Raw genomic sequence first — 24,726 nt, 5'->3', positions numbered from 1 at the left:
ATCCAGAAATGGTGTCTTTCCCGGCCTGTCTTCAATGCACCTTCCATTGCATGCCCTTAAATTAAGGCCATGCAATATCCTTGCTGTCTCCACGGCATGTATGTCCGAGTGGGAGAGCTGGTCTCTAGAGACGGAATCTCCCAAGCCCCATCTACATCCTTCCAGAGACCTTCCAGTTAATGAAGGGTCTCAAACTGGAGGTTAACATCTCTACAAACAATGGTGTGACAAGGGCCGGGCATCTTTATCTCACAACTAGTCATGATGTAATGCATTACGGTCAATGTCCCCAATGGGTTAATGCCATAGGGCCTGTTGTAAACATTAAAAATAAGTATTTTTATCCCCTTGGTATTTGTAGCGACAACCAGATGCAAATCCAGAGTGCTTTCTCCAGAAATTTTAGTTTCCCACCTTGACCCTAATGCCACAGCATCAGCAACCACCCCCATGGTCTGCCTCTGGGGCCCTTAACTGCTGGGATGTTAAAAGCCTAAACCCCTGTGTCTCAACAGGTAATACTGCCCAAGTTCCTGCAAACATATAATCTCATTTGATGATACAGCCAGTCAGGATCCATCAGATGTCTAACAATCCCAGCAACATTCCAGAAAAGCCCCTTTGTACCTCCCAGCACAAATTAACTTGATGGTGGGGGGGTAGAAAATCTCAATCCACCTCCGCTAAGCATACACCCCTTTCGCAGAGAGCCCAATCAGCATTCATTGGTGATGGTCCTAGTGGACAATGATGCTGTGCATTAGGTGAGGAGGGTCTCGAAGAGATTGATGACCCACGGGGGGATATGTTCTTGACTGTATTGCCAGTAGCCCCTCTACCAGCTTAGGGTCCCTCAAGTCCAGTTCTATATAATCACCCTGCTCTGGGGCCGTACTCCCTCTGCCAGCCCATAAAATATCTACTCTGATGATAGAGATACAACCCCTCACATGGCAAATCCAGTGGTTGCTCTTATTAATAAGGGTGTCCTCATTTTCGTAAACGCCTGGTCTTAGTTTGGTAACATTGCACTTGAAAATTGCATAAGACATTTGTACTGTGAGACTTCTGGTTCATTGGTAAATGGGCTCCTTTCCTGAGAGTTTATGAAGAAATGTTCTCACCTTGGTATTTTAGCCGTGGAGGATGACTGGCCCCTCTACCTCCATTCATAAGGATGGGTTTACTGCAGTCATTCTGTGGATTGCATAGGCCAGTCGAAGATCCTATCTGGGTTTGTAAGAGCAAATCCCCCTGTTTTATAACAGTTTTAATTAGGCTGGCAACGAGTTCTTTAAGGTTACCCACCTCCATTAATGATTCACCAAAAGCACTTGAGCAATCACAGTTACACCTGCTGAAGGGTTTAGACGATAGTAGTCAATTTATGGCTGCACAAGCACTCTTGTGCACGTTCGAGGAAGCCATACTATACTTAATCTGACCTTCCAGTTGGCTCAGCCTTTTACTCCACTCCAGAGCATGAGTTGGGAGGCCCCCTTCCATTGTAGCCGATGTGTTCTCAGATGCTTGTGAAGATGGAGCCGCCAGGGCTGTCCCGCCCTTGTTTGGGCTTGTGTTAGGTATATTCAGTATCTTTAAATTACAGGATTGGGGTAATCACAACGATTCTAAGTTCAGATCCTGGTTGTGCACCAGTTTAGCAGAGCTCTTGGGGAGATACTACTAGGGAGTGCCCTTCAATTATGCTACTCGTTTGGCAGCCTTCGCGGCCCGATGGGTTAGGGCAATGCACTGGGAGGAGCTAGCTTTTCCCACCTTCCTTATCTATGCCATTGTTCACTATAAACTTTGCCAGCGTATCCGCTTTGGCTTATCTACATGGGCCCCCAGATGTAGTTTTTCCCTTTGGACAACTGGCCCCACTATCAACCCACGGCTCTATTACACCGATAACCTTACAATCCTCATCTTGGATTGCAGTTAGAGTTGGCTTTAACTACGCCGAAGCATTCGTGTCTCACCCATCCAAGTCATACAAAAACCCTAATTTCGGAGATCAAAACATTAACTTCTTGAATAGGCTTGAAAAGTTTATAAACCCTTTTGGGGTCCACCCTTGGTGCAATTGATGAGTTTGCCTTGCGCTTTACCATCCTCCTCCCTAAGGGGTCAGAAGGGGAAACAAAATCTGTGAACCAAAAGCAGAGTAAAGAGCCTAAGCACAGGAATAGATTAAAATTACACAACACTACACAACCATAGAAGGGGTCAACAATAAAGGGTTAAAAGTTCAAAGAACTAATACAGATAATGTACATGATAGTGAAAACTGTCAAAAATACACATGCAAAGTACAAATGCAAATGGAAACAAAAATAAGACCAGTTTAAGAACTGTTTAAAATTAATAAAAGTTCACAAAACTTTCCACGAAACAATAAAAAAAAGAGTTTTAAATACCCGAGTGCACCAATCAAATCAAATGGGCTCTGTAAGCTTTATGGGCACAGAAGTGCAAACTACAGGCTAGAGTTCACAATTAAAGTCGCTGTTCGGGTGGGCCCAGAAACATAGAATATATACCAAAAGGAAGTCAGCTGGTAAACAGTAAACCTCAGAATGAACTGGGCACGCCTTTGAGGGCAGGATCCGTTTCCAACTCCCCACTCGGCAGACATCGGCGAGGCTTGGAAAGTTCAAGGAAATAAGAGATAAGGTTGCCAGTGCGAGCAGGGAACACCCAAATGGCTAAGGAGGCTGTCGAAGCCTCTCTCCTCCTCCCTGCTCCACACATGAACCAGAAATCATACAGAGGGTAGAATCAAGGGGGCAGTTGGTACGAAATTGCAATGAGGTTCCTACACGGAAATCCAACTGTTTTTGCAAGGACCCGTGCAAAGGTAAAGGGGGGAAGGATTCCTTGAAGATGTCCCGACAATGTAGGAGTCAGGATGTGGAAAGCTGCTTGTAATACAAAGCAGTCTCGATGGTCAATCAGCAATCCACAATCAGTAGTGCGTGAGTTAAATTGCTCAGTCCCTAGGCCTGGGGCTTCGATAGATATTTCCTTGACCATCGTAAGCAGATGATCACTAAATGCAGATCTCTGTGTCCTTGTGAATAGTACAAGCAGTCAAGGACAAGCCTCCAACAAAGATAACGTTATGTGTTACAAGGGCCCCTCTGCAGAGTCCAACACCGCTCACCCTTCCATGCTCAGGCTTCACCGCAAAGAGTGCCTGTCGGTGATTATAGTGGACTCAGAACAAAGTTGAGCTCCCTCTCGTGCACACAAGACACCGGTCACCCTTCCACTCATATATAATTTGTCCAAAAATTGAATGTGGGTGTAATCATAGTTTTTTCCTAAAACATCTTTCCACTTGTGTTCTTTACAGGGAAGGTTAACAGAGGACATTGCAAAGTTACGAGTAGAGATTGAACAACTGAAGGCGAGAAGTGGAAACTTTATGGAAAGTATTCATCCTAGGTGAGTGGAGTCGAATTACATTTCCAAAAGCCATTGCCTGTGGATGACCAGTCTCATGTTTAAGGGTAAAATGAAAGGAAGGTAATTCTTCAGTTAAAGGGTCTCAGCTTGCACAAATAATCACTCTGAACAATGTTGAAGGACATAAGTTGTTGCATGAAATAGTAATACATGTTGTTCTGCAGTCCTCTTTCTTAGTCTTTTAGGTTTAAAATGAATAGACTGGTTATGTCGTTCCAATCGCAGGATGTATCCCTGGTGGGTGGATTGGGCAAGCTTGAGCATATCAATCCAACCAAGCTCCTACTGACATCGAAAAGATTGAGCACATCTCAAGCCCATCATGCAAACAATCACACTCCGAGTACCTCTAACTGGCGATATGTGATCTGCCAGCTAGAATATACATCTAAAGTTATCATCACCACAGCCTTGCACTGCACATTTTTCTGCACTTCCTCTCCGCTGAACTCAAGAAGTTGAGTCCACACAAACCCAAACTTGAACGCACCGCTACCCCATCTCACTTCCTGTATCAAATCCTACTGTGTACGTCCTGCTTACTTCAACTCCGTTGTAACCTACCCATTCATCCCACCAACAGGGACTAGAGCCTAGACACCCAGCACAATACATAATTCATTCACCCAGACAAGACCATTGCCATATAAACAAGTGCAATATAAGTGCCTATTACATGTCATTCACTTAAGTAGGAGTCAGGATAAAGCACAGATGTACCCTGCCCTGTCATTTGGGTCGTACCAAGGAATAATGGGCCACAAACCTCATAGCCACAAAGGGAATGGGGGTAGGGTTTTTGCAATGCACATATTCCTACCTACAGATGCTTTTTTGGGGGGTCTTGACACAAATTCATAGTTCATTATTATAAAATGTATTTATCAGGCAACAATTAATTCAGGGAGTGTGCCCCACGACCTCCAATCAAAAGCATTGCATCTATGAATACTTTACCAGATTCTGGCTAGCTCTGCCTTTGGCAAATATCGACCCACTATGATCCCTCACCACTTTGCAACAGGCGGCAAGCCAAGAATCAGGCCGGTGTGCTGAAAGAATATATATTTATTAATTACTAGACAAAATCATTATCGTACATTCATTATTACAGAGCATGCCAACTTTGTGGCTAATAAAACTTCACTACAAACAAGTTGAACATAATTCACTTTTGGGGGCAGTTTTAACGATTTGTATGTTTGTTGTATTCTTCCTACTTTACCCCCTTCTTTTTATTTTCTCTCCTTTCTTTTTAAGGTGATGTTGCTTTGCTGTTACTTCACGTGGTTTATGTTCTTGTTGAATAATGTTGTATTGTAGTAATTTGCTTCCATTGATTGAAAACCAAGAAACCAAGAAACATATATTTTTTTAAAAAAATCACTTTTAGAAATATAAATTCACAAAATATCTAAGACATGTGCAATTTTCATTGTTGGTCTCTAGTTCCCTCTCGGTCACGTATAAAGAGAAACACGCATCTAACAAACACTTCAAATGATTGGATTGATCACAAGACTGTTAATGTAAAGAATTATGTAGCACCTTGGAACATGACAGGACAATTGTATTTTACAATATATCTTGTTGGATATCTAACTTAAACAAAATGTAACGCTTTGCTATTGGAGGAATCACATACCTGTGCACTTTCCATCTCGAATAACGTTCTAGTATAACAAATATTTTAATTAAATATTCTTCTTCGGTTATAATGAAAACCTTTTATTTCCACTAGATAGTGAGAATCTCTCTTCAATCTGGGGTTTCTTTCTCACTCTAAGTAGAATGTGCTTTTAAATCAGTTATTTCACTTTGTTTAACCTGGAAGACTCTTTTCTGCCCAGCACAAACCCATATATTCACTTTATCATTTGGAACCTGTATCATGAAGCAAGACACAGACAACAGATTCACAGGGTAATTCATAGAATTTTGCACAAAGTGGCGCATGCGGCTGGCGCACAGTGTCCCCGTGCGATACACTGCGCCAGCCGCGTGCAATAAAATCCATTTCATCGCACAGTGTATTCATGGATTTTAGCCTCCAAAACCAGCCGTGGCGCAGAGTGGCGCAGCGACCCTGCAGCAGCGCCAGTTACGCCCCCAAGAACGCCCTCACGCAAGAAAAATCCATCAAAATCCCCAATTCATCGCAAATGCCTGCGCTAACCCTGGACCAGTTTACAGGGCTGCCAAACAGCAAACACCAAGCGGGGAACGTGTATTTCAGGGGTTCGCAGGAAGATCCACACGCGATTGGCCTGGGTACGTGTATTTCGGGGTGCGCGTGAATTTTCACACGCGATTCCAGCAGGGTACGTGTAGCTCAAGGTGCGCTGGAATTTCCATACGCAAATTCAGCAGGGTACGTGTATTTCAGGGGTGCGTGGAAAGTTCCACACGCGATTGCCCTGGGTACGTGTATTTTGGGGTGCGCGTGAAGTTTCACACGCGAATTCAGCAGGGTATGTGTATTTCAGGGGTGCGCGGGAAGTTCAACACTCGATTGTCCTGGGTACGTGTATTTCGGGGTGCCTGTGAAGTTTCACACGCAAATCATGCAGGGTACGTGTATTTCGGGGTGCGCGGGAAGTTTCACACGCAAATTCAGCAGGGTACGTGTATTTCAGGGGTGCGCGGGAAGTCTCACACGCGATTACAGCAGGGTATGTGTATTTCAGGGGTTCCCGGGAGTACTACACGTGAATTGGCCGTGTGGGTCCTCCCAGGTGTTCCCTCTACACCCTCCACAGCTCCTGCAGGCAGCCCACACCACAGGGGACTACCCTGCACCCCTGCTCATGTCCCGCAGGCAGCCCATCCACCATGGGCATGCCCCCCAGCCAAGCCACATGTCACCTTGCACTACTGATCAACAACGCATGTCTCCAAGCAACCCCACCCCCCAGCACTGTGGGGCACCTGCCAGCAGGCCCCCCCTCATGTCCAACTCATGTCCCCCTGCACCCCCACCCCCCAGCATCCAGGGGCACCCTCCACCAGGCTCCCACTCATGATGTCCAACTCATGTCCCCCTGCACCCCCAGCTCCCAGCAGTGCAGGGCACCTGCCAGCGGGCCCCCACTCATGTCTCCCAGCACCCCCACCCCCCAGCATCTGGGGCACCCTCCACCAGGCCCCCACTCATGTCTCCCAGCACCCCCACCCCCCAGAATCCAGGGGCACCCTCCACCACGCCCCCACTCATGTTCTCCTGCACCCCCAGCATCCAGGGGCACCCTCCACCAGGCCCCCACTCATGTCCAACTCATGTGCCCCTGCACCCCCACCCCCCAGCAGTCAGGGGCACCCTCCACCAGGCCCCCACTCATGTCCAACACATGTCTCCCTGCACCCCCACCCCCCAGCAGTCAGGGGCACCCTCCACCAGGCCCCCACTCATGTCTCCCAGCAGCCCCACTCCCCAGCAGTGCAGGGCACCTGCCAGCAGGCCCCCACTCATGTCCAACTCATGTCTCCCAGCACCCCCACCCCCCAGCAGTGCGGTTGGTCTGGGTACGTGTATTTTCAGGGGTGCGCGAGTAGTTTTACACGCGATTTCAGCAGGGTACGTGTATTATGGGTTCTCGTGAACTTCCACATTCGATATCAGCAGGGTTCGTGCATTACGGGGTTCGCGTTAACTTCCACATGCGACATCAGCAGGGTACGTGTATTACGGGGTTCGCGTGAACTTCCACAAGCGATATCAGCAGGGTACGTGTATTATGGGGTTCGCGTGAACTTCCACACGTGATATCAGCAGGGTACGTGTATTACGGGGTTTGCGTGAACTTCCACACGAGACTGGGCCTGGGAGAGTGGGGTACGTGTATTCCTGGGGTGGGCGGGAAGATTTACACGGTCGCCTACAACGCGCCAAAAAAGACCGTCCAATCCGGAAACACGTACGCCAGCATGAAGCAGGCGCACGTCGACTCGCAGGAAGCAGGCGTACGTCGACACGTGCAGCATAAAAGTGTGCGCACACAACAAACAAGCTCAGACGCCAGGATGAACATACCGTTCCTAGCATCAGTGGCCGTGGGATACCGTAGGAGGAGGAGGAGGATAGTCAGGGCCAGAATCTTTACACCCAGAACCAGCCTTTTTGGTATGCCTGATGGTCAGTTGTATGGTAGGTACAGGTTTCCACCTCACATAATACTCGACCTGGTCAGTGAGTGTGAGGATAACCTCACATCACCCACCCTGTGCTCCCAAGCACTCAGCCCCCTGGAGAAGGTCCTCAATGTACTGCACTTCTTGGCTACCGGATCATTTCAGCGGACAAGTGCCATAGTGGGGGGGGTGTCACAGGCCACGCAGTCATGGTGCCTACACCAGGTGTTGGCCATCATCACTGCACGCCCATCAGTCCGCAGGCACATATACCTGCCCAGAACACCTGCAGAAAGGCAGGCTGTCATCCAGGATTTCTACAGGGCGGCACAATTCCCCAAAGTGCTAGGTGCCATTGATTGCACCCATGTGGCTCTACGTCCCCCCAGGGCATCTGAGCACACTTGCGGGCAGAAGCAGAGTGCGAGTGTGAAAAAGGGGTGCTGTTTAACACAGCAAGGAAAAGCTACGGGCTACTGCAGGAGGGCGACCAGTTCCTAGCGTTGCTACTCACCGGTCCCCGATGCAGGCAGAGCCAGGCTTCTCCACGTCAGTTTCAGTGCTGGCAGGTTCAGATACGAGCAGGGGACGTCTCGGCGTTGTGTAGATTCTGCGGCAGCAGAAGTTAGAGTTGAGGATGTCCCAAACGCAGTGAACCTGCACAGATTGTTACCACAGCAGGGCAACAAAGCGGCTGTGTGTATTTCAGCCCAATGTACACTTCTCACTTCAGACCTGGGAATGCCAAGTGTACGACTCGTGTGAGAGTGTCAAGGACTCTGAATACAGCAGCAACCTGACGGCGCTTACAGAGCAAGACTCCTGGGTAAGCTGGTCAGTCCACTGGATGGCCCAGAGACGCTTCCGAAGACTTACGTGCAGGAGATAGTGAAGATGCCGAGAATAGTTGTTGCCACTATTCCAAAGGGTCGAAGTACCAGTACAGGCCTTCTCATTCGATCAGAGGCAGAATGGTTTCACAGAGCGACAGCAGTGCAGAGGAGCAGTCCTTCAGCGGGTCACCAGAGATTTCCCGGTTCAGCCTCTTGGTTGCAGGATACTTGGCTCCTGTATCCGTCGTTCGTGAGAACTCAGGAGATCGACATGCCTCCTCTTATCCAGAGTTCCCTTCGCGCCAAAACGGAGGGGACCCAATGGGAGATCTGCTCACAAAACACTGACACCATACGGGGACCTATCACGGACCACGGTGGTCCCAGGCATTCAAGACACACTAGACTCTCTAGCACCCAGGATGTGTATTGGGACCAGACATCCCAGCCCACATCCTGGAGGCGCACACAAGGCCTGTAGAAGCCCGCGAAAGCATCTGCGTTTCGCGGGAAAGTACATGCCCAAATATGGAAGGCCCCGGGTCGGCTCGACTTGGGGAAGGTGAAGGGAGCAAGACGGTCAGCGGGCAGGACAAAGAGCCTCCTGGTCTGGCCATTTTGGAAGCCAGGCCACCACTTTGGGCTAAGCGTTAGAAACGCGCTTAAACAGCCAAAAGGAGCTCAAAACACACGTCCGTGATACACTTGCACCGTTCCTTAACAATCCAAAGAGTGTGTCTAGGGCCTGTAGAGTGACTAGAGACCCAAGAGAGCAGTAACTTAGCTTACAGTGCCCTCCTGTGTCATGTTGCGCGAAAGCTGCAACATGATAAAAGAACTTCGGAAAACAACGTTTCCCGTTACTGACTGTATTAAGGGCATGTCAGTTTCCCCGTAAGAATGGAGCGAAAGCCCAGAGGAGTGCGGCGGAAGGCTGCTCTTCTCTGGCAAAGTCTAGATCAGGGTGAAAACAAGAAAAAGTTTAGGGGTTGCCACATGGAAGGAAACTTACCTACAATTAAGAAATATTTCCTAACAGACAACCACCAAGATGACTTCTCGGATACCAGCCACACAGCAGCGCAAACCCCACTTCAGCGAGGCTGAACTGACTGTGCTCGTTGAGCTCATCGTGGACAATGCAGCACTTTTGTTCAGTGCCGATCAAAGGTGCAGCACACAGCAGAGGCACAAGGAAATATGGGCAGTCGCTGCACAGAAGTGCACAGCATTCGGCATCACAGTGCGCACCGTCAAAGACTGCCACAAGCGCTGGGACGATCTGTGGCTGCGTGTCCGCAACCTCTTGGCAGCACACCGGCAGCACAGCACCGGCACAGGTGGTGGACCACCTTCACCCCGAAGCTCCAGACCTAGGACGAGAGGTGTAGCAGTATCATGCACCTAGAGGGGATCGAGGGAGTTGGCGGAGCAGAGGTCGGAGCCGGGACACCTGGTGAGGCTGATAAGTACACAGAGTGCAAAGTCATGAGTGCGAATGCTGGAATTCCCCCCCCCCCCTCAGGCAGGGTCTAGAGGCACCCATCCACCAATGTCCCACCCCTCGCACCCACCAGTAGGGCCTAGAGGCATCCAAAGACCCACAACACCCCCCGGCAGGCCCTAGAGGCACATAACACATCCACCAATGACCCACAAGCCCCCCCCCGGCAGGGCATAGAGGCACACAACACATCCACCAATGACCCACTACCCTCTGCCCCTGGCAGGGTCTAGAGGCACACAACACATCCACCAATGGACCACAACCCCCCCGCTCCCCGGCAGGGCCTAGAGGCACACAACACATCCACCAATTACCACACCCAACACGCCCATGAGACAACATCACCAGGACAGGCAGATGGCGTGCAACTGTGTGCAAGCCGTGATCGAAACACCTGAGTGCATCGCCCATCAAATGTGGTGTGTACATGCAAGTGGACCAAGTATGAGGAGTGCGTTGCACGCGACTGCCCCATTCACATCCTGTCACACGACAAACAGCATGCCCTACATTCCTCCACAGGCACATCAACCAACAGTGACTCGGCACAACAGCCCACGCCAAGGGGAACTGCACGTGGCCGTTGGACAAGGACATCCCAGGACGCCACTACCTCCGGCACACAAGCATCTGCCACACTGACGGTGCCCACGGACACCTCCATCCCGCTGCACCCGAAGTGCAGCATGTGGCAACAGAAGACACACCTGCTGCCACTTCGATCGCACCTATCAGTGGCCGACCAACAGCAAGCGACAATGACGCCACCAACGTCGACAGTGCACCGGGAGAAAAGGGTGCCGACACACCCGACAATGGGAATGACCGGGCAACATCACTCCCGAACAGGTGGCATATTCAGCCCCATGGGACTCCACAGTCCATTGTGCTCCCCCACACCTTCCATCATGGAACTCAGCGCCCGCCTACTGCGAATTGAGGAGCACCAGGCAAGCCTGACGCAGCTTGTGGAGCAACAGCTACAGGAGGCGAGGCTGCAACGTGAGGAGGCCCGACTACAATGTGAGGAGGCCTGTTTACAGAGCGAGAGCATTGCCACCTCTGTGCAGCGCCTCTCATGTGCAATCGGGCGGTTTGCTGGGACGAACATGGTGCTATCACGGCAGGTCAGGGAGGGGAACAATATCATGTCAAATATTGCAGAGACAATGCTTGTTGCCCAACAGGCTTTCCTGGGTCATGTACCACCTACGAACCCTACAGTGCCATCTGCCAGCAGCACACTCTCCAGTTTGGTAGCCAGTAGCCCTCGTAGGAGGTCTTCACGGCTGTCGGGGCCCTCCAGAAAGGACATCTACGGGCACAAGCACGGACGGAAATAGGATGTGCATTGCTGAACTGTCATCCAACCAGTTCTGATAGGGCCTGGTTGGTGGGTGGGTGGGTGGGAATGTTGGGGAGGTGGGGGGCACGTGTGTTCTTGATTTCTATCCAATTCCTGTTTCCCCTGTTAATTCAAAAATACACTATTGTTAAAATGCAAATGACGAGTGGACAATCTTAATTTCGTGTGTATACAAACCACTTAATGTAGTGCCACCACATGAAGTGCTGAATGTGCATATGAAGTGTATCAAAAACAATTGTGTATGAGTGCTGCACATGCATGTTGTCCATCAATGGCACCCCGGCCTGGTAGTGCACCTATCCCATCATCATCATCCTCATCATCAGCCTCGATGTCCGGAGGCAGTGGAATGTTCCTGCGTATGCACAGATTGTGCAGTATCGCACATGCAAGTACTATTTTCCCTGTCTTCACCGGGCTGTACTGAAATGAGCTACCTGATCGGCTCTGGCAGTGGAACCTGGCCTTCAGTAGTCCAAAGGTACGCTCTATCAGGCCACGTGTGCGTATGTGTGCCCTGTTGTAGGCCTCCTCATGCCTTTTCCGTGGCCTTCGTATGGGCGTCATCAGCCATGGCGTGAGTGCATATCCGGCATCACCTGCATGGGAGTGTAAGCAAGGGCACATGTTAGTGTTTGTGTCTTACTGTCTGAATCAGATGCAGTCCAATGATGCCCCATTTGATAATGCGTTGTATGATACACATCTGTTGAACACACTTGGATCACATTACCATGCAGGGGTCTGTAATTCTTACATTCATGGATTGATGTTGGGCAATGATATGTTGCACGCATATCAAGGCAAATGGGTTCAGATGTGGTGGGTGACCATGGCATTGTGATGTGATGGCCAGATCTGCATCAGGCAGAAACAGGTCACTGCAAAGATGTGATCAATGCACACTGCCAGAGAAGCGCCCATCGTGTGCATGGGAGCAGCACAGGTACATTGGCGGTGAGGGACTCACATCTTCATGTTGATATTGCATGTAGTGCCACCCCATGGCTAGGGTGTGGATGGAGGTAGGCAGGGCATGTACTTGCGCGCTGTGGCATGGGACAATTTCAAATTTGATGAGGTGAGCTCTGTGGATTCTGGTGCTTGTCTATTCCATTGAGCAGGGGTCATGCATTGGCAGTTGTACCCACCCAAATGCCTGGGACACTGTCGGTCTTCACTATCCCCCCAAAAAATAGACAGGGTTCATGCATTGGCAGTTGCACTCACCCAATAGCCTTGTGCTTTGTCCCGCATAGCGTTCCATGTAGCGTGGCAATATAGACTTCCGCAAGACCATCGAGTCATGTGTGGACCCCGGGAAATGTGCACAGCAATGGGTGATCACTTGTCCACCATCACAGACCATCTGGATGCTCAGTGAGTGGAATTGCTTCCGATTGCGGTACACTGCCTCAATTGCATGTCCAACAGTCAACTCCACGTGTATGCAGTCTAATGTGCCTATGCAATTGTGCATGCCTGCAATGGCATGGAAGGCCACTTTGGTGGCAATGAACTGGGCAGGAGTCACGGGTAGGCAAATGTACTCTGATGCATGGCGCAGCAGCGCATCCAGTACCTGGACCAGTATTCTAGAAAAACCGGGTCGTGACAGCCCGTGCAGCTCCCCAACAGTGTGCTGATAGGTTCTGGCGGTGAGGAAATGCAGTAACAACACTACTTTCAGCAGGGGGGGTAGCAGTCGGGATGCCAATGCGGCTGCTGATGTCCCCTTTAATCAGGGTGACAATGGATATGATTGAGGCCCGGTTAAGCAGCTATAATGTGTGGATTTTACCTGGGGTCAGGTTCTAGGGTGAGGCCCTGATGCAGGGTATTGCTGGCTGCCTGTGGGGTGGTGCCTGCTGCACATTTATATTTGGGATGGACACCGGGTTCATGATTTGCCTCTTGCACCTGTGCCTCTTCCTCCTCCTCTGCGCCAGTGCTGCCTCAATGTGCACTACTGCTTGCAGGTTCCCTAGGCCAAATGCTGCTACGGCGGCTGACAGCATGGTTGTGTTGGAAGGAGGCCTGGGTGTGGTTGTGGCCCTTTTGTAGTCTCCCAGTGGCCTATGATGTGCAGATGGCCTCATTTTACACACCTGGGGCCTGATTCAGCTCACCTGCCACTGTTTAACGCCATGTCCGCGGTGCTGGCGGTACCGGCACAATGTTCACAGTGTTTACGCCGTTGTCGTGGTGTTGTTTCCGTGTCCGTGCTACTCATAATATGCCCGGTGTTGCACATTGCCGGTGACTGGGGGTGCGCTGTTTCAGCCCACAGAGCGACCGGGTGGGTTGACACCGTGTGGGTCACTTTACGGTGATGGTGTTTCGGGGATCGCGGATCGGAATGAGACGGTCTGGTAAACGGTGCCGGTGAGGTTTTACCGGCACCGTTAAATCCGGACTTTCTAACTCATAATGAGGCCCATTATCTTTATAATCACCTGGACAAATGTTGGGGATTTTGAACTTCCCCAAAATCACTCCAGTGTACGTTGACTTTGTGGGAATTAATACAATTATTAATTAGTAAGAAAATGCTAGGGATCTCCTTCTGTATGTCCACCAAATCAGTGAGGGGAAGGCATAAATTCAATGGTTTGTCTTATGTACTTACTTTAAATCACTCTGGGTCTATGCTTGGGAAAAGTCATCAAGCATCAGTTATGGAGGGCCTCCAGCATCAATACCTCTGTTTGCCACTCCGGGTCCCCCGTTAAGGATGGCCCAGCCTCTCCCTCTCTCCTGGTTCCCTCCAGATTTTAGTCCCCCTCTCGCCTTATCTCATCCACCTCCTTCAGTCTCCCTTGCAATTTTTTGTTCTCTCATTTTCCAATCGTGCGTCTACTTTTAAAAACGCCTAATCACACCCAAAATCTCTAAATTATGAGTTGCCGGCTCATTCGGATTGGAAATCTATTGTCCTCCCCTTAAACAAGGCCTAGCCCTTCCCTCTAATTGCTCCTTCTGGTGTCTAGGCCCCATTTCTGAGAGTTCTTGCTGCACCTATATGAAATTGCATTTCTGAACAAGTTCAGGTATGAAGTTAAAATCTTCAGCGTGACACTTTCCTTCAATTTACAGATAAGTGCCTCAAACTATATATTTCTGAATTGTTCTGATCATGCCAATCATAATGGAATGTGTCTGGCGTTGGCATGTGATTGCAGGTGCGAATGAAGGATTTTTGTGATTTCTTCAAAAAGGGTAAAAATGAGAACCATGAGATTTTATAGACAGGCATTTGATTCAATAAACTACTTTCTTCTTAGCTCTCCACTCAGCTACTTTTTCTGGGAGCTACAATCCCGTTTTAACTTATAACTCTGGGTCCCAAGGTCAAATTCTGAAGGGTGTTGTATCATCAGATGGGTTGTTTCATAGACATCTGATCCATCTCTGTATGTGTTGCAGTTCCCAAGTTAATGGACAATAATATGCTTGTCCACATATACCTATGGCATCCTATTAATTACAGCACATTTGTCACTTCAATTAAGTAATGTATTTTTCTATCTCAAAACCTAGATGTATGCATAACAATCTGGTTTTCTGTTGACACTTGAGCACACTAAAACTCTTAACATTCTTTCTCTCGGGCATGAGTGACAATGTGTGTTCTTATCTCTGGAGAAGAGGGGATAACTCCGCCCCCTGACTCATGTGACATTCTATTGTAACATGTCAATTGTCCTCAACCCCTGGACCTCACCACAAACTGTATTTCAATTGACTATTTTAGAAAGGTAAAAATCCATTAGCTGCATTTTAGGTTTACCCAGGGATTGTCATTCAACCCCCAATATACCACCTCCACCGGCACAAGTTCTGCCCCCTTCCTGGGTTTGTTGAGCTTCAAAGGGAGGATTAAATGGAGAGGTGAAGGAATGTTGACCTCTGATGTGATGGGGAAAAATCTCTGGGCAGCTCTTAGTTTAGTTCATATGAGCACAAAAATGAGTGATGCATTTACATTCTGCAATTTTCTACGTGGGACCTGCCCCAATATCTCACATTAGAAATATACATTGTTATTCCTGCACCATGTCATCAATGTCCAACTTTACATGATGAGATTTACTCTTGAATTACTCTGAAAGTACTGGGGTTGGAGCCCATCATCATTTACATTAGGAAACAATTCTTCGATGCAGGAATACGACTAGGAGGGGAGGACCACATCATCTCACTCTATGCAGATGATGTACTACTGTATGTCAGAAACCCCCATCTCAATGTACTGACAATGCTAGAAGTCCTCGACAACTACACTGGGGTCTCGGTCATACAATTCAGCAAGACAAAATCCTGCCTGTTCCCCCTGGCAGGTCTGAAAGGCAAGAGTATAGAAGAAATTCCCTTGGTGGGTATACAATGGCAGAACACCTCATTCCGATACCTCGGGGTCCATATAATGCAAACCCCTGAAGTAATGCACGAACACAACACAAGGGCAGCACTAACCGCACTGCGCAAATCAATGGGATTCTGGGTGAAACTACCCCTATCAATGATGGGCAAAGCCTCAATAATCAAAATGATTGTCCTCCCTAGATTCTTATATGGGTTTCAAAACGTGCACTACTACATCACAAAACCCTTCTTCCGACTACTTGAGACAATAATCCGAGAATTCGTATGGGGAAAGGGCAGACATAGGGTGGCACTATCCACATTAGTCTACCGTACAAACAGGGTGGAATCCAACTACCAAACCTAGAGAAATATTATCTGGCCGCTCAACTGAGCTTTGTAACTAAGTGGATAGCAGACAAAACCACATCAGAGACTGCCGTGCTACAAACCATGATCTCCTCGATACAATTGAAGGAGCTTATTTGGGTGCCCCAAAGCCTGTTAAGAAATGCACCTTTCTTAGCCACCCTTTGGAAGCAAAATATGGCACAGGACTAACATGCTTATGCACCTAAAACACCCATACTCCCCAGAAGTACCAATGAGCTCAGATCTAGGCAAAACAGACACTGATCTGAAGAACATCAGGCTCAGGGAAAGAAAAGGGGTCTACACCTGGAGTGACTTATTTGCCGAAGGAACCTTCCGGGAGTTCGCATCGCTACAGACAGAAGATGATATCCACACCGGCCAATACTTATGGTATCAAAGGATTCGCAAAATAGCACTAACTAAATGGGAAACATGGCCGGAGGAACCTGACACAGACCCCCTCATGACATTGCTATATAACTTGGGGGAGGGATGGAAACCAGTGTCTCAAATATACAGCCATCTAAGCGACACTCCCAACCCCGAAGCGCTGAACTGACAACTAGATGGGAGGCAGACATGGGACGGGAGATGACAGACAAGGAATGGGACAGAGCACTAACATTTCCCAAAGAAGTATCTAGAAACCATAGATTCTGATTGATACAGTTGAACATGTTACACCGCACATACCTAACCCCATGCAAAATGGAGAAATTCAGCAAACAAACACAACCCAATTGTTTCTGGTGTGGGGCGGAAAAGGCAAATCTAGTCCACATGCTATGGGAATGTAACAAGACACATACTCTCTGGGCCGGAATAAGGCAGGCATGCAAAAAGGCGGGCATGACCATATATGAGTGGACCCCTGCCGATTGTCTTCTGGGAACTTATCCCAGGCCAGAGAAACTCAAGCATGTCGTAAGACTAATGGACATAAACTGCATATTAGCTAAAAGAACTATCACAATTTCTTGGAAAAAGCCTGCAGGGCCAAAGTACAAGGTATGGCACAAACAGCTTGAAAGGTGGGTGAGCGCTGAAACAAAGGCCAGGGAAGACAGTGTAGCTAGATCCACCGAAGACTCAAGTACGGCACTAGAAGCATGGAAAGACATCATAAGAAAAAATTGTTTCAACCCTCAGATGATAAACCCCCATGAACAAACCAACCCAAACAACCCTGAGTTATACCGATAGCAATGACACCTGGAGACAGACGTGCATAAACTGAGGTGGACCTCAAGCAGCCCTTCCCCCTCCCCAACCCCCCACTGCCTGGATAACCCCCCTCGCTGGCAACTAGTGAATTAATTTACAAGGACAATATATGGAGACAGTTAATGTTAACTTTGTTTGAAATATTAGTGTTTAATGTGTTACTGTATTATAAAAGAAACACTGATAGCTTGGCAATTAGAGGTACATCTATATGATGACCAACTGTTGTAAAGTAACAAAATGCCAGTAAACAAATTTAAAAATAAAATTGAATTACTGTGGCAATGGAGTTTCCTTTCTAAACGGTTTTTTTCCATCAAAGCTGCAAAGTGTACAGAGTTTCCAAGGCAGCTCTCTGATTTTAATCAATTAGAGTTATTTGTTTTGTTTCTCTGAAGACAATATTTGGCAGTGGAGAGTGAAAGTGTGGTCATTTTGGTCTGCCAGTCACCAGTTTGATTTTCATTTTCCTGCACAATTGGGCCTCAGTTAACCAGATGCAGTTCCCTTATAATGGGGCTGAAAATATTATGTCCAAAACTCACTTTATGGCTAAGAGGCACAATGGGTAGCATAGACGACCACTCTGTACGCAATGTGCATCCCAGAGGTGGTAAATGGGGGATTTCTCAGAACCCCCTCCTCCTGTCCCAGTACCTCAGAACCCCCTCCTCTTGTCCCAGTACCTCAGAACCCCCTCCTGTCCCAGTACCTCAGAACCCCCTCCTCCTGTGCCAGTACCTCAGAACCCCCTCCTCTTGTCCCAGTACCTCAAACCCCCTCCTCTTGTCCCAGTACCTCAGAACCCCCTCCTCCTGTCCCAGTACCTCAGAACCCCCTCCTCTTGCCCCAGTACCTCAGAACCCCCTCCTCCTGTGCCAGTACCTCAGAACCCCCTCCTCCTGTGCCAGTACCTCAGAACCCCCTCCTCCTGTGCCAGTACCTCAGAACCCCCTCCTCCTGTGCCAGTACCTCAGAACCCCCTCCTCCTGTGCCAGTACCTCAGAACCCCCTCCTCCTGTGCCAGTACCTCAGAACCCCCTCCTCCTGTGCCAATACCTCAGAACCCCCTCCTCCTGTCCCAGTACCTCAGAACCCCCTCCTCCTGTCCCAGTACCTCAGAACCCCCTCCTCTTGTCCCAGTACCTCAGAACCCCCTCCTCCTGTCCCAGTACCTCAGAACCCCCTCCTCCTGTCCCAGTACCTCAGAACCCCCTCCTCCTGTGCCAGTACCTCAGAACCCCCTCCTCCTGTGCCAGTACCTCTGGTGTCTCCCTCCCAAGGATAGATACTCTTGCCGTTCTTCAGCATGAACTTTTGTTCTCCCAGGGAAGTGGGCCCTTTTTCCCCCAATCTCTGGTACATGGTTGGGATATCCCCTAACCCAGATAGGGCTCCTCAGCACACAGTCATGTTCCTGGAAAATACCCTGTGCACAACTACCGTGTCTGGCAAGGACCCACTTAATTGCTTTAATCGAAAGCATCAGCCCAGCACTTTGGAGACAAGAGGCGAGGTAGAGGAAGCATCAGTTATACAGGAAGGAAAACACAAAAACTGGTACTTCCCTCACATATAATATTAATAGTAACCCCTACTCAAACAGTTACAACTGTACAATGCCGCCACACCCATTCTAAAAACACACTGGAAAAAGCAACTCGAAACACCCAGCTAAAAGTGAAACAAGCAGGCCCAAGATATGCTGAATGATTTGGGCTTAATCCCTTTTGCCTGCAAAGAACACAGAAAACCAGGGAGAGAGAGAACATGTTTAGTCAAGCAACACACATCACATTCACTTGGCATGATTATAAAATGGCCACCATCCCTGTTAAAGCCCTCTCCTTGAGTTCTGAGCTACACAGCTAGAGCCATTTGAAGAACCAAGAGAACAGAGAAAGCTTAGACAGGCCTCTAAAGAGCTGTGAAGACACTGAGAGAGAGTTATTTCAGGCTTTAGACTGATGTCTATATATCAGACTTGTGGGAGATCAGTGTGAGAGGAGAGAGTTTGAGAACATTAAACGAGAGAATGAGGAGATGAGAGAAGTATGTGTGCGTGTGTGTGTGTGTGTGAGAGAGAGAGAGAAAGACCCCATAGAATATATTACCCGCCAGAGACCCTTCACTCATGAGGTCAAATCCATTCATGACCTTATCCCATCTGGTTTCACTCCTCTGAGAAGTCAATCAAGCACTCTGGTCCAACCTCAGGTATTTAAGTGCCACCTTCCAATGTATATTATTTTACTACCCGAAGCGAGGACCTTTACATGGGCCTTTGTGAGATTGCCATGTGGCAATGCCACACCACTGAAGGGCTTATAGCTATTAGCACCCTAGAACGTTGTCCGGGGTGCGAGTAGCTTTTTTTAAAAAAAACTTGCGAAAGGGGGAGTTGTTGCTTGCAAAAAGTAAACAAATAAATATATATATTTTTTTTAAATGATAAAGCCTGATTGGAAAAAAGGAGACGGAAATGACTATTAGTTCCATGACAGCCATCTTGGAAGGGACAGGCAGCAGAGGGAATGGTGGAATGGGGCTGAGGTAAATCTAGGAGGTGGTGAAGGCTGGAGTGATTCTGCTCTGTGGCTGTGGGAGGATGACAGGGGTTGGGGTTGAGTGAACACCCAGAGATCTGGAGGAGGAGGGAGCTCAGGAGGTAAAATGGCGACTTTGGTATCCAGCAGATCGAGATCTCAAAATGCATGCAGTACCATGAGGTAAGGCTCACTTTTCAATGCCTTGGGTTGGCTGAGGCACTGAATGACGTCAGAGGCAGGTGCTAATAATTGACAATGAAACTACACTGTTCAATACAGAGAAAACCCCAAAGATTTCAGCAGCAGAATCTACATAAAAGTATTTTGCTCGGACATGGAGAGTACCGGAAGCAGCAGTGGTAGATTGTGTTTGCCACTGAATAACCTATACCATCTCCAGCAAAAGTTAGAGGCATACATTTTGTAAGACAGGATATTGGCACAACTACGAATTAGGACATTTTGACTGTTTTGTGAAGTTTCAGAAATAGAAAAAAAAAACTATTTACAACCTCACCGGTCAATTAAAATCAAATTAATATAATGTGCTTCAGTTAAGGATGCGAAAATGCTAGCCACTGAACGGACTGGCAACTTTGTATAATGAAGAAATTGCATGTATGTTTTCAAAAAATGTTAATTGTATTGATTTATTTGAGGTGAGGAAAGTGCTTGACAAGAATCACTTTTTAGTAGGTCCTATAGGAGGCGCTCCTATTGCTGGGTGATTTACATAAGACTCGTATAGTTGATGATACAACAATTTGATGGAGAGGGAGGCACAGAAAGAGAGAACAACACAGATCAGCGTATACATTTGCATAGAGAACTTTCACTATTCGGGTTCTACGTTAAAATAGTGAGGAAAAAAACACCAAGGCCTTAAACAACGATTGCTATTTTTTTGGTCGAAGTGCCCACAACTTTTTTTTTCCTTTATTTTCTTTTTAATTGCTGAGGCACACCCCCCCCCCCCTCTTGTTTTAATACCATTACCCATCCCACTATCTATTTTGTTAAAGTTATAAAAATCCAGCAAAAATTCTACCAAAAAAAATTGTTTTCGACCTCAATGTATTTGCATTCTTTTTTTGATGTAATAACCATCATTCATAATTATTTTCCAGATTGTGGTATGGACTGTGGGGGATGACAGAGCTTCAATTACCTTTTTGGTACAGCAAGTCAGAGATTTACACTCCTAAAAACGTGAAAGTCATCCCATGTTTTTGAAAATCGAATATTTCCCTTTACAATTTTGGCAGTATTTGTCTATCATAGAAAAAAATAGAAATTGATTGAAAAAGGACGCGTAGAATGTCCTTATCTTTTATTTTTCAACTCTGGCAATGGGAGGCAAAGTAGCAATTATCTTTCTAAAAGTCCCAATTTAACTAGGGACCAGAGAAAGACAATTAAGAAAAGAGAAATTGCGCCACACAACTGGAAGTCATATTTTAAACACACTGAACGCAAAATAATTATTTGGGCCTGATTTACAAAGATATTACTCTGTGTAACTGAGTCACCCCTTAACAGAACTATTGGATGAACAGAGAAGTTGCTCCTAACAAGTCAGGAGTCAATCAGGCTGCTCAAAGTAACCTCAGAGTTACTCCTGGTGGCTTCTCTGTGAATTGGATGGGTGTCTCAGGAGTAGGTCAAAGACAAGTCTGAATTACTCATAGTAACTTCTTTGTCTAGCGGCCCCTTTGGATTTTTGTCTCCTATGTTTTCCTTTTTTTGTGGCGGCTTCTTGTCTTACCATCATCCAAAGAGGCTTAACCGATGCACTGCGGGAGGAAGAGGACTGAAGCCATCATATGATGCGGGGTGCTACACATTGTTTCTTGGTGTTATGCAGTGCTCTTCTGTCACATGCATGGTCTCCAGGTGTTCTGGCAGATCTGAAAGAGGAGCGGGTGGCTTACGATCTTGGGGAAAGAGGGGAAATGAAAGATAGCTTTGCTGTTGCATTGACGCATGCAGACCGGAAGTACCCTGAGCTCTGCGTGCATGTCTGTTTCTAGATGTTCTGAGAATAGAGCAATTTATGTCTAGAAAGGAGACTTTGGTGCCCGTGGGACTACAATGCATTGACCGGGACTGTGGTATATACGTTAGTTGAAGAGGTGTAGTTTGGTTTGGCGTGCAGTCACCATATAACGCACAATATAGAGGTACGCCAGGGAGCATAGTCACAGTATATAGCACAAAATGCAAAGGGACATCAGGGGGCGAAATCTCCGTATAGAACAGACTGCTGTGGAACAACATGGAGCCCAATAATAGTACCACACTCCCTCCCTATGGAGGGGCAACAGGGGACGCCCTCCCAGGATACCACAAACTGAGCGGGGAAATAGGATACCGAATAACCGTGGGAGACCAGGGTGCACAATCACATGGCACAGAGTACGGAGGCATGCTAGTGAGCACAATCGCATTATAGCACTAGTTGCGGAGGGGCACCATAGGGCGCAATCAGAGAATAGCATAGATGAAAGTGGGACACTCGGGAGCATAAATACTTTAATGTATCATATCTTACCTGGTCATGGAGTGGTCTAAGTCTGGGGCTGAGAGTGTGCCATGACAGGGCAAGGGTAACATGGCAAACTGGCAAATAATCATCCATTGCCAAATGCCTGTGCAATTATGCAAGTATGTGTTTTTAGTAGCACTAAAGGGAACTTTGCTTCTAAAGTCATGGGGGAGTTATTAGAAGTTTCCCATTGTGGTAGAAATGATGGTTCAAGTGCAGGTAAATCCATCACCAGCACCTTTACTGCACCGGCAAACTACGGGTTTCCCAGTGGGGGATACCTGATTTACCTCCAGTCAAGAGCTAGAGGTAAATCAGGCCCACGCTGGCAGAAAACGGCTGGAATTATTGGCACCAGAAATACTGGTGCTGGTAATTCAGGTACCCCCCCCTCCGCGACCCACAATGGAGTCCTATGGGACTCCATGGAATGGGGAACTACCGATATTCCCGCCGGCTGTAATATCCCAGAAATACCGGGATACCCATCATCGGGGATGCTAATTCCGTTTGGTGGTATTTCGCCGGTATTACTGGCTGGATACCACCAAACTTGTAATGATCTGCATGGTCTTCTAAGGTTTTGAGAATGGAGTAAGAATATTTTTTCTTTTTGATATGAGTTTACTTGCCTTCTTTTGGCTGGTAAAAAAGGTATGACTGCATGAAGGGCCTTGAAAGCTGATCAAAGAAATAATGTATCTATATGGTGGGTACCTTCATGGGAAAAAGAGCTTGGGTTAATGCAAAGTAATGTGAGGGGTCAGAAATGTGAGGCCGACAACTTTTGGATGATTTCTCAAATGTTGCCATTTTATTAAATAAGTTTCATCAAACGCCTCAATTTCCCTACTCTGAAGAGGATTTCCCTGCCTAGCAAAAATGAAGGAAAACACTCTAACATAGAATATCTGACCCTCACACTTAACCATCAAGTACACAAAGAAATAGATGGCAATTATTAACAAACCTCAACAATGGTATTTTCAATATATTCACAGTTTTTCTCGGTTACACGAATGAACTCCCCTTCCTCATGTTTGAAGACAAATTCAGCTCCAATGTTCAACAAAAAGAAACAAGGACATTTGGGTTTGCAATAAAGTCTTAATTGAAGTTGTTGCTCCTTTAATGTGTCAAAAGAAATTTCTGTTAACAAAAGTTCAAACAACAGCAAACTCCTCTTCTTCTTTGAACAATGAATTCCCACTTCATCAAAGAGCATCAATGTTATTTCATGCCAAGATCTTTTTGCCACAGTTGATGAATGTAAAAGAAGAAACACAGTTCTTTGTTAAACTGAGAAACAGACACAACTTCTGGTTAACACATATGCAGTCTTTCTGAGTAGTATTTAGAATCACAGTGTATATCTTTGTCAGGATGACTAACAGCACTTGTGCTTCCACCTGAACCATTCTCATATTAGGTTAACTTCTTCAAGGTCTCACCATGTGGGTCCACTTGCTTGTCACTTAGTGTTCCTCATTCAGCTGTGCTTCTGAAGCTTCACATTCACTGACAATCAAAAACACCACCAGAGCTTCAGTACTCTGTATCTTTGTAAGCAAGGTACTCATTTCTTCTGACCTTTCACTTTCCAGAATAACAGCCTCTTTGCCACTCTTGTCTGTCTGCAACAACAACAACAACCACAAAATGCCTTTAGGATGTAATTCCCTCTTTCTCATACTCGTTTTGAGAGAACAATCACAAGCCACCAGCTTTCCTTTCCCCAACCTTGCATTGGCCTCTTTGCATTTTGCCACCCAATGTAGTTTACTCACAAACCTTGTTAATCTCTTGTGGCTGTAGGCAATGCTTGCACAATTTTGACTAGGGAAATTATGGGAATGTCTGCACCATGCTTTTGGCTTTGGGAAAAGCTTTTTCGCTCGAGAGGGTGGAGTGATACTTGTTTCCCTCTTGGCTGAGGAAGTGCTTGTTCTCTATAACTTGAAATGTCAATGCTCAGCTACTTTACTTTGCTTCTATATCATTTTCAACTGCTTTATACTTGAATTAGAGATTCCCTGTCATTTCAGAATCAGTATTAAGCACACAAGACCACTCCTTCAAGTGCTTTCAGCAATATTAATAGTCAATTAGGATGTTTCACAACGTTTCTCTCTCTTGCGATTGAAAGAAATAATGTTCGCTGATGCACGAGTGTTACTTTTCAAGTTATTCATTGTTTGAGAATCAGTGGTCAGTTTCACATTGCTTTTACTCATATACAAGTGATTCTTTTTGGATACTGTGGCCTGCGATTACTCACGTACGGTATCAAAACACTCAGTAACACTCTGCAGCTTCTGTATTTCTTCCTTCGCGTATTGCAGGGCTTCTACTGCTTC

General features: G+C 47.2%; 1 protein-coding gene across 3 annotated transcripts in view; it reads left to right on the top strand.

Annotated features, from left to right (window-relative positions):
* Positions 1 to 24,726, top strand: part of PPFIA4 (PTPRF interacting protein alpha 4) — a 3,167,227-nt gene that overhangs the window by 1,289,072 nt on the left and 1,853,429 nt on the right. For all 3 annotated transcript variants that reach the window (XM_069633679.1, XM_069633678.1, XM_069633680.1), the window contains one exon: positions 3,362 to 3,453. In XM_069633679.1, coding sequence (XP_069489780.1) covers positions 3,362 to 3,453 — 92 coding nt within the window. The remainder of the gene's footprint in view (positions 1 to 3,361; positions 3,454 to 24,726) is intronic.

This window comes from Ambystoma mexicanum, chromosome 13, assembly GCF_040938575.1.
Source record: "Ambystoma mexicanum isolate Mex_15411 chromosome 13, UKY_AmexF1_1, whole genome shotgun sequence".
In the NCBI taxonomy this organism is placed as follows: Eukaryota; Metazoa; Chordata; class Amphibia; order Caudata; family Ambystomatidae; genus Ambystoma; species Ambystoma mexicanum.
This window is presented reverse-complemented; position numbering and strand designations above follow the sequence as displayed.